Source organism: Phaethon lepturus, unplaced genomic scaffold (genome assembly GCF_000687285.1).
Source record: "Phaethon lepturus isolate BGI_N335 unplaced genomic scaffold, ASM68728v1 scaffold17024, whole genome shotgun sequence".
NCBI lineage: Eukaryota > Metazoa > Chordata > Aves > Phaethontiformes > Phaethontidae > Phaethon > Phaethon lepturus.
Window position 1 is genome coordinate 1 of NW_010535631.1, and position 11,458 is coordinate 11,458.

At 36.4% G+C, this 11,458-nt stretch overlaps 1 protein-coding gene across 1 annotated transcript in view; it reads right to left on the minus strand.

Annotated features, from left to right (window-relative positions):
- Positions 1-1,705: 1,705 nt before the first annotated feature.
- Positions 1,706-11,458, minus strand: part of LOC104619878 (exocyst complex component 6-like) — a gene marked incomplete at its 3' end in the record, with an annotated part of 13,420 nt that continues 3,667 nt past the window's right edge. The window contains exons 6-8 of the mRNA XM_010285913.1: positions 4,091-4,295; positions 2,727-2,879; positions 1,706-1,774 (exon numbers count right to left, since the gene is read on the minus strand). Coding sequence (XP_010284215.1) covers positions 1,706-1,774; positions 2,727-2,879; positions 4,091-4,295 — 427 coding nt within the window. The remainder of the gene's footprint in view (positions 1,775-2,726; positions 2,880-4,090; positions 4,296-11,458) is intronic.

An 11,458-nucleotide genomic window follows, 5' to 3' on the forward strand; every position in this document is an offset into this window, starting at 1 on the left:
TATATATATATATATATCCCAGAAGTTCTAGTCTAAAGAAAGGTTACTCATCAATAAATATAGTCTACGTTTGGTAACTATGTATCTTGCAATCATCAATTTGCAATCATAATCCATGTAGTATTCTGAGGTATATAAAATCCTGCTTTCTTCTTCAATGTGAAGCAGAGTAGAAAACATTTGTCCTGCATAAAACCAGAATATTTTCTACAACTTTGTAGCAGAGAAAGAATTCACTAAGAAGGTGACTTATCTGCTGTGAGATAAGTCCTTGATATAGAAATGTAATGAATAGCCACCTTTTATCAACCTCTCTCCTTTGATGTCATCATGGAAGTTAGCTGAACTCCAAAAAAGATGGTTTACAACAGGAGGTAAACGAGAAGGACTCCAAGAAGTGATTAATACACAACTCTTGATAACGCTACCATGGCTTATTAATGAGATGATGTTGGCAGAAAGACAGAAGCCCTATTCTGAAGGCATCAACAACCCTTTTTCTTCAGGTGGTAAGGGACTTTGATATCAGAAGGTACTCCAAGTTGTTTTCTGTCTCCAGTAAATTTGGAAGCTGGCAAACTTTCTGTGCAAACCCAAAAAGCATGTCCTTGGATCAAGGATCCAATATCAGGATCCTTGTCAAAGTGAAAAACATAATCATGTACTACTTTTAAATGTCAGCTATCAATTTTACTCCCTGTTCTTTTGTTATACTAAAGGAAGAATAAGCCGATGTTGTCAACTTGTGTATTTAACTTTACACATTCTTTTTTATATGCTATTTCACACTTATTTCCTTTGTAAAAAGAAATGATCCATGATTTTTTAATAGCTCTGGCAGCCTGTCTTTCTGTCCCTCCTGTTCTTTTCATTAATTACTGACGTAATTACTGATACTTTTGTTTGGATTCCTTCCTTAAAAAAAGTAACAGTGAAATAACACTTTCAAAGTTATTTCAAGATATAAGACTTCATGTTAAATAGGTGCAAGAATTCCATAGAAAGAAGATAACCCAGCCTGAATGCTTGAAGCCAGGTCCAGCCAAGATTGTAGGATTAACAATACTTAAAAGTACTTAATCTATGTAGAATAAGTAATCTGACTTAAAAAGTAATTGAGATATAGGAAACATGAGAAAATAATAAATAATTTGTTACTAAGCTTCCCCAAAAAAGTTTTTGTCCTTGTTAGCTTGTGCATTGTATCTCTCTCACAGCAGCTAAAACAAGCTATTGTGCCTCTGCCACTGAATCCAATCTCATCTGCCTGAGCACAATCTGCCACAATCTCCAGTTTTTGCTTGCTATTTTGCTCTACTCTTCTGGTTTCCACAAGGTTCCAACTGAATAGTCCTATGTTTTGTAACATTGATCATATCCCCCCAAACATTTGGGCAACATGGAACACTTTGGGGAACTGCAACAGTGTCGATACCAGTATTGAGGCAGACATGCGTATTTTACATATGTTCTTAAGAACACTTACATAATTGTCTTGCAGCGTGTCCCTTATTATTGCATATACAATAAAACATGCAGTTGTGCCCTGAGTATCCATACTCTATCCATCTCAGCTGGTTCATCGAGAACTACTACTACCAGAAGCCCTATGTTTGCTTGGGAACTATTAGAGTATGAACAATACGAAAACGAACATTCAACTTCAAAAAGTAAAATATGTTTTTAAAGTCCCCTTAATACATACCAAAACTGAGTAGATGTGCAAACACCTGTAGACTGGAGAAAAGTCTACAAGATCTTGAGCAGTTAAAACCTGAAGAAGAAAAGGAAAATGTAAAGTATATAAAACATAAAAACCATATAATCTGCCAAACATGATACATTACCAGCAGAACATGTATTAATAAATACTTCATAAGACATCTTACTGGTAAGAAATTATCCCTTCCTTTTAAATTCTGGTTTTCTGGCCTTAATTTTACAACTGCTCAACTTGGTTTCTTAAAAATTTGGATATTTAGGTGAGAATTAGTAGTTTAGTAGGGTGTGAAGTTAGCAGGCTGATGAATATAAAGTTCATCATATGGAAATACACTGGGGTTGAATACAAAAGCATGACCAAACTGGGACCAGCGAAAGCCAACTCAGTTGCCAGGTTTTATGGCTACTAAAACTACTGTTTTCATATAAAGCGGTAGAAGTAATTTCAGGACCCAAAAATGGATGGGTTCTACCACAAAAGAGAAAATTAATTGCTCAACTCTCCCTTCCCTTTGTATTACAGTACCAGATTTTGTGTTAAAAGACCAGACTCCTTTCACTGTGTTTTCAGAGCACCAGATTTAAAGGTCTAAATACTCACTGTTTTATTTAATTTATGAATGCTTGGTATTTGATAGCTGAAAGAGTTCTAAGCTGAAGTCCTCAACACAGAAATGCTGGCTTTAGCAATAGCAGAATATTCCAGTGGGCCACATGTCATTTACACTGGGCAGGTACTGTACAATGTAAAATTGCAACTGAATTCCAGAATAATTACAAGTTTGAATGTCCCCAAACATGATGCTAAAGCTATCATTAATACAACTAATATTTTGGCACTATTTTTTCCCCCTAAAATGCTGCTCAGGACTGCTGTCCCTTGAAGGTGTTCTCTGGTCCTTCCTAAGTAACATTGACCATCTACAGACAGCATACTACAAGTTTTTTTCAATAAACCTACAAAAAACACTTTAAATAAGATGTACGATTTAGTATAAAGTTACCTCCTCTTCATGTTCATCATCATCTTCAAACGTTCGCTTCAATGTAATTTCATTCTTGGATTCCAAAATTCTGCTTCTACCTAAATGCATATTCCGACCATAGTTTACATTGGTTTGCTTCTGAAGAGTAGTAAAGGTTTTCTGCTGCTGTGCCTGTTTAAAAGTAATACCAATAAAGAGGGATGTAATGCAAATTTCATCACTGATGAGTATATGCTATGACATGAAAAACAGGTGGTGCTATTGAACACACATCAGTATAAGTGCAAGATGTCTGTTCTCAGCCTACACTGATGATTTAGTCCTTAACTGATTTTGGATGATAAATTAGTTCAATAGCTAATTTCTGCATAGTTTTCCCTAATCCTCAGAATGCAATTTAAAGGAAGAAAAAAAAATTAAAATGATCTGTAATTTTCCTGATCATAAAATCGCAAACAGAGAATCAATATTAAAGTACAGTTATCACAGAGTTTCCAGCTATTTGTGGAATAGCCTTCAGTCAAGTCCTAGTGAGCAGTCAGCTGCAGAAGCCAAATGCACTACATTGTTCTTACTACTGAAAGAAATGCAACAAGGTAGCCCAGTATAATCTTGTGATTAAGTTTAATTTATAATAATCAACTATGCATTTTACAAGAACCTTAAATGACAAAATGGCAATCCAACCTGAACTCTGCCCAACAAAAAGTTAAATGAAAACTTATTTAGTCTCCAAATAAATTTTAAAAGCATTAACTACTTTAAAGCTTGCCCAGTTCCAGTGCTTTTAAGTGGCAGATTATTTTGTGATGGAACAGGCATGGGCTCCAGCTGTCCCAATCTCACCCTGGCTCTCACCTCAGTCCTCTGCCCTCTCTCGAGGGTAATATGCCAATACCATGCCTTGTATTAGTTGTACTTTAGAAAGAACTAGGCAGTTATCTCAACACTTCTGGCTGGCCAGATGGGCTGCTCTTTATTTTTGTGTAGTTACAGGTTGTCTAGGAGTTGACTACTCAAAGTATTTAACTTTTTTTTTTTCCCCCAACTTCAGATATACAGCATTTCTCCTTCCTTTCCCAGGGAGAAAACCACTTCTTGTTGGGGACAGAGATGCAAATTTGGAAGGAAAGTTTGATGCTAATGAGGTGTCACGCTGCTGCTTCCTGTGTCAGACAGAAATCTCTAGAATTGACAACTTCATGTCCAGGAGAAGAAACTACCCAAGATGTTAGCTAGCATTTCACAGTTCTCAACCTTTACTCAAAGGTCTATGTGATGACTATAACCCTTAGACAAATCTTTTGGGCTAACCTGGTACTATCAACACTGATATTTTCAGTAGATAACAGGACTGAAGTCATCCTGTTAGGTCAGCTTACCTGCTTCATGGCAGTTTCCCCAATTCTGTCAGAATGCTTTCGAATACTCTCCAAGAAATCCTTGAGATCTGACATGGATATTTCTTTTATTTCTTCACGCAGCTTTGGGAGATTTTCTATCATTATCTGGCAAAAACGGTATTGGCTAACTCTGGGAAGATACAGATTTTCTAGCTGTTCCATTGTTTTTAAAGCAGAATAATATCTACAAAGAGATTAAAATCAAATTATGTAGCTTCTTATCAAATTTCAATAAAATACTTTGTTCATAAAATATAGGATATCAATATCATACATGCAATCAATATATACCTAAATAAATTACTCCGTTCTTAGAAAAATTAAGAAACAAAAGGTGATCCATATAATGCTTTAGTTTGGAAAAAACAGTGAACTGTCAGAGTGACTCAGTCAAGTAAAAATTTTAAGCAGGCTCTTATGGTATTAGCTGTTCTGATGAATAGATTCCTAACACCACACAGAGCATCTTGCAGAATGGAGGCACTGAAGTCATAACAATTATCTTCCCTTCTAGATTGAATTTAATAGGATTTTTTAGGAGTTCTTTTTTCTGAAACACAAATTCCCAATCATCCCACATCGCAGTATATGCACCAAACAATGAAAAACAAAAAATCTTGGAAAAGTGTGCCTGTATGTATCTGCCTTCTGTAGGTATACATGAATGTATACACACATCCACACCCATCCTCTTTCCACCATCCTTAACTGGAAAGGACATGTATACACTTATCTCAAGCAGTATTTTTTCCAGCAGTATATCATATTTTGCTGTAAACCATTAATCTATTTACTCTTTTGACAAGATACAGTATATCCCACCAAGAAAACAACTACTTTGAACAAGCACTAAGGTCAGAGGGTTTAAAAAAAAAACAAACACCACAAACCAAGAAAGGCTCCATAATATTCTCTATTCTACCGTGTTCTGTTAGCCTACAGACTAGTTGGAGCAGAAATATGGAAGATATGGCCTGAGAGGGGGGAAAAAACAAAAGACCAAGAAATACCTCCTTTCATGTCTATACACTATGCATACGTTGTACAGTAAATTCATAACTATGTTGGGAAATTTTACATAAGGGACAATGAGTTTAAAAGAAATACTCAAGTTAAAACTTAAGCGTAAAAAGTGATTTAACTGCAAAATTAAAAGAAAAAATACAGAAAGACTCAAACAATTTTGACAACAGAAAGCTACCAAATACTGAGACATCAGCTCTATCTATTACTACAGTTACTTACCTGTCTTCTCTAAGTTCTTTCATAGATTACAGGGGTTATGGGGCCAAGACTTACTTGCTAAAACCATTTATCAACTTCAGGCCTGTAGCATATAAGTAAAATTTTGATGCTTTCAGCTGAGTTAAGGAAACATTTAAAAAAGGAAATTTTAATTGAGGGAAATTGGCTTTCCATGCTTCCTCTTATAATCAGTAGAGAGATGAACACCACAAGGAGGTGATTCAGAACTGCGTCAGGCTCCTGTATGACTGTTCCTGAAGTCAATACCCTTTCTCTATTTTATTTGCAAATGTCACACAGGGTCCTGAGGCAGAATACTACTGAAAATTTTTACTTTCTTGAAAAGATAAAAAAAAAATAGAAGCAGGTCAGTTGTGGGATAGACAGCTAAAGTAAGGTGGCAATAAACAAACACCATGATCAACAAATCTGTGATGTCAAAAACATTTTAAAGAGAGGTGCAGCAAACAGGTTAAACATTAACAGGACAGCAATTAGTTGTAGATGTGACAATAATTTTCATTTACACAGTGTTCTTACCAGCCACTCAGCCCAGGAGGCTTTTGGAAAAATGCATTTAGTTTGGCCTATTGTAACAGAATAAGGTGAACCGATGCCTTCTAGCTTGGTCTTGAACAGGAAAATTAGAAAAACTGAGATCAGACTAAGTTAACTTGCTGTTGGTTCCAATCCTTTCTTTCCACAAATACAAAGTAATATCCTTAGACCATTTTTAGATTTTTGTATTATAACCTTAGTTCCTTTTTCTTCCTGAAAGTCCTATACAATCAGTATTGGAAAATTACCAAGTCATTTTGAAAGGGAAAAGCCGAATATGAGCAAAGTCCCTTCAAATGTTCAAGAAAACCTATAAAAGTGTTCTTTCCAATTCTTTTGCTTCTGGATATTACTTTGTAGATATAGTGAGTAAACACTTTCAAACTGAAACACAATTCAAGTTGCTGGCTCCCCTTCTGGAGACAAGCAATAATAAATTATTAATACTTTAGTCATAACTTCTTGTTCCATTCTGAAACAAACACATTGTTCTGAATTTTCTCAGTCAAGACATTTCTAAGCTAACAGTTCAGCATAGCTGGAGGATGGGAAAAGTCTTCTCTTTTATTCCAGAACACAACTGCTTTCAGGAGACTGCAAATAAAGAGTTTTCAAGTGTAAATTAGGAGCTTTTGTTTTATTATATACTTGGTTTATATAAAATATACATAAGGTGACAGGAATGTTGCAGATAAGAAGGGGTCTGGGGGTTTTGTGCGTGTGGTTTTTGTTTTTTTAAATAGTAAATGACCAAGAGTGCCACATGGTGAGACTTTTGGGGAATAAAACCATAATAGCATCAAAATCGTATGAAAGGTTTTTGTTTAAATTATATGGATCGGCTTATCAGAACACTGTTAGTTCATCTGGAAGGTTTTTGACTGCTGTCTCTAAGATCAGAATTAACATAATCCATTTTAAATCCATTCTGGAGTCCCTTGCTAATTTTATATATATATGGAGCTCAAGACCTTCCCCTTTTAACATCTGTTCTGATAAAACACTGAAGTCTTATTAATTTGAAGGTCATCTGCAGGTCAGGATTTAAACTAAAAAGTTTTGCGTATCATTTCATGGAATAATGTATTTGTGTATTTTGCTTTAAAAACATTCCATGGATTTAACTCAATGCTGAAGATTGACAACAATGTTATTAGTTCCCATTATATATTATCAATCATATAAGATAAAGATTGTCCATTTGACTAAAAATGAGTTAAAGAAGTATCTTTAATGTGAGGGTTTTTCATACAAATATAGTAGTTCTCTGTCTATTCTTCTGAGCTAATCTTGTAAGAACATGTTCCCCAATGCAAAATTTATAATGTAAGCTTTAAAATTGAAGACATAAGTTTGAAACATCAATAGAGGTCATATGATAACTGTCCAGAACTGATCTATCTTGTCATCAGAACAAGAAAATTATAAGATGGACTTTACTAGTATCTCTAAACTATAAAAATGGAAACTTCTAAAGCCAGCAAGAAGCAGGACTAGGGAAAACAAACAAACAAACAAACAAACAAACCCAACAAACAAAACTCAGGTATTAATATTGTGTTTAGCATCATCTTATTTTAAAATTGAGCTGATATTTTACAAAATGTCCAAATCCCAGGTACAGAGTAGACAGATCTGCATTAGAATTTGAAACATCAACACACAACAAATCCAAAAGAAAAAGAAAGTGACCATTACTTTACTGCACTAACTTATGTTTTAAATGACAGAGAACTTCTAAGATTAGCAGCAGAGTGTCATTTGGAGACAGTTAAAAAAAATGTAGTAACTTACTAAAAAAGCCCCATCAAGTTAAACTAGAGCAATCAAGAAATTACGCAGAACAGGAGGAAGATGAACTCAAAGGCTGTGAATTTTACTGAGAATAATGCATTTGTACACAAGCCTTTTGAGTGTAGAAACGTGTAGTCATGCCCCAAAATTCCCAGCTGAAAAAAACAAGAGGAGAGATAATAACCTTAAAATTATAATTTTATTTTGATTAAGGAAACGAACTTAACTCACAAAGAAAAAATAGTGTGCTCCAACTTTTGTGCTTCCCTTAGAGGCAAATACTGTATATTCCTGCTTACTACATTTCCATTAAGTAAATAAGGTAGAGTACAGTACACTTTTCAAACAAATTTAAGGGAGTTCACTGGAATTTTTCAGTAATACTGTGGAAAAGTCACATTCCCAGACATCTTGAAGATGATATATTGAAATTGCAATTGAAAACCTTTCACCACAGGAAAAACTATTTATTTATTTTGTTAAAACTCTGAAACTTCTGTAAAGTGAGTCAAAAGCTCAATATTTATGAAAATCAGATTAAAGAGTTGCTGTGTGAAAAACACAAGATCTATGGCATACCTTTTTCATCCATAATGATGTTATAGGAGATTTTTTTTTAAATAGAATTTATCAAATAGGGTTGTGAGAACAGTGAGAAAGAAACCAGCTGACAGTTCAGTATCACATATATATTTTCATGGGTTTTCTACCAGATGCATGATACCTGGGAAATACTGATTTGCAGTTAGTAAAATCCAGTGCTTCATTTTGTCATAGTTCCAAAACAATGCAGAAAAACAAAATCAAATCACCATTGGTTTTATCTGTTCTAATACCTTTCCATACAGACATGAGTAGAACCAAATGATATAATTTATTAAGTTTTCCTATTTGCATCCTTTATGTCTTCAGGTTTATCTGAATGCTTGGCAGTTTTATGCAGAGAACGGCTGTATGACTGTCTCAGTGAGACTCAGTAACCTAAATAACTAATCAACTCTGTCTTTCCCACAGTTCTGACGAAAGCTTATAGTAAGGTCAGAAAACAAATCCAAGCCTTTCAGGGCAAAAAGTTCACTCTGAAAGACCATACCCTTTCTTTAGTCCTTCTAAAGCAGATTCAAGAAGGTTCAGCAACAAGTTTAGCAGATTGATTTCTTTAATTATTTTCCTTGTATGGCGGGTTGGTTGGGATTTTTTTGTAATACTCATTGTGGAAGAAGACTTGCAAAAACACCAGTTCTAACAATTCCCAGTTAGACCACAATCTCTTGAAGCAGCTGGGAACTTTCTCCATAGACACATATCAAAATACAAAAGCACAGGCCATGATAACAGACCTGTATAAAATGTGTGATGATCTTACCTCTGACTTAAAATTAAACATCTAGGTAGTTCAGTCTAAATGCATAGCCCCCACTAGGTGTTTTGGAGCGCAGTGGAGAAGCTACACCTACCCCTTGTGCTTCCTCAGCTAAGACTTTAAACCCTCCATAAGTCTTTCCAGCCAACTATGTCTGTTTAGAGCAGATTCCACAGTTACTTCCTCTCACAACTATAGTTCTTGTCAACTTGTGTTATGCATGGCTCAGGAGACAGATAAATAGGATACAGAGCCTTTCACCTCTAGATCATCAGTTCAAACGTAGCCCATGTTCATAGGGACCAAAAGTTGCTATCAAGAGATGGCTTTTTGGACTCGTCAGTAAATCTCCATTCCATCTGCATAAACCAGTGTGTATTCCAGACCCAAAACCCTGCATTATCTTAATAGGTGTCTGTCATAGAGAAAAGAAAATGGAACTCCAATCTCCATCTTAAAACAACTGTCCTCCAAAAATATAGAATATCCACACTTTCTTCTTCCCTCTCTTTAAACATTAGAAACTCATAGTGCAAGACTGTAAGACAATGGAATAATGAAAATATATTCTAAAAGGCTGCAAGCAGAGCAACTCAAGAGAAAAGAGGTCTTTTTTTAAAAGACCAATGAAAGTTTTGCTGCATTAACAAACCTCAGTAAAGGTTTATGAGAAAAATTATCTTTTCCTAAAATAAACGTTCCTCATTGTTTTGTTAAGACAGGGATTGTGAATGCTCCTCTCTCTGACTCTTTCATGAAGGCTTTGCAGCAAAACTTGGGAAGGTCAGTTTTGAAATTCCTTGTACCTCCACACATCAGCTGTCAGGTCTTTGCACTGATGCTATGGATGCCCTTGATGCTGCTCAATCACTTAATACACTCACCCTTTGGATTTGTTGCCTGCTAAGCCATAAGGAAATTACTACTTGAATTATCTGCAAGTTCCACTGGATAGCCATCTCTAGGCTGTATTACAGGGAACTGTAAGTCACAGGCAAAGTAGTAACTGTAGCATAGCTAATGAAAGAGATATCTGAGCTGGAGCAGTAGCCTGCAGCAGAGTCTAAACCTTCGGCACTCCATGTGATTTCAAGGTATGGTACATCAAAGCTATGGCATCTTCCCTCTCCCTTAGATCTTTTTATGGTATGACAATGACATGTCCAAACCCCTCAATTCAGTACTATTGTCCTTTGAATTTTAAGGCTTCCTGTCTGGCAACTCCTTCCACAGGAAAATAATCAGATCTGAGTCTCTTAAGTAATAGAAATTTAGTTTTGGATTTAAAGAGTACTGATGGTTTCTCAGAAAGCACATCAACCATCAGTGGACCCTACAAAACTACTGGTGAACATGGAGCCAAAATGCTATACGCCATCTGCGATTTTATCTCACTTAAGTGATCTCTCCATGATGACATTAGGAACCGTAACTTCCCTTGTAATTCTAAAACCAGGACACTGCTTGTCTTGCCTGAAAGAGCAAGGGAGTGGCAGAACACTTGATCCCAGTGTTTCCATATTTTCAACATGCTAAACATAGCATACTCTACAAACCACCTTGCAGAAGGAAACGGTGCAATTCAGACAGCAACACCGTGCAGTCTGTTCTCTGACCAGAGAAGCAAGTGCACTGGACTGTTTACATCTGTCAGCTGAGCTGCTCCAGAACATCTACCAAGTTTTAATGGTAGTAAGGAGACAGCATAGTCCCATAGCTATGAGGTTATTCTTAAAGCCCTTCTATTTCTGCAGAAGATCTCCCAGACAGCATGTGTATACAGGTATCGTGTACCACATAATACCACTGTCAAAGATGCATCAGATTTGCTGCAGTGCTGAGTGATCTGATGTGTACAGTAGATCTGATGCATTTTGGACATGTCTGCACACAGGCTTTAGAGCTGATTTTCTCATACACAGTGGTCATTGTTGAGGATTTTCAGATGTCCAGCCATATGGCAAGAGGTGTTGTCTACCCAGACAACAGAAATCCAAACAGTCCAAAAGTAAACCTAGATTACACAGTAACCCTGTAGACACCTGACTATGCATAGCTAGTTCCAAACGGGAACAGTCAGGTCCAGACAGACTTGGTAGCAGGAGCTCCCAGCGGTGGTGCCAGGTGCACAAGGAGGCAATGACAATGATCATGAATCCACTAAGGGAAGACACAGAGCAATTGGTGTGATTGAAGCTGTATCAAAAGCAGGCAGGGATGAAGGTGGCAATGATGCTGTAGAAATCAGGAAGAAGAAAACAGAAGCAGCAGTACTCCTGGGATGGGTGTGCATGAGGTGCAAGGCAGCAGCATCAGCCTCAGTGGGTCAAGACGACAGCTACAGCAGGGCAGGGGGGGGGAAGCAGCCACCAAGAGGGAAGCGGGGG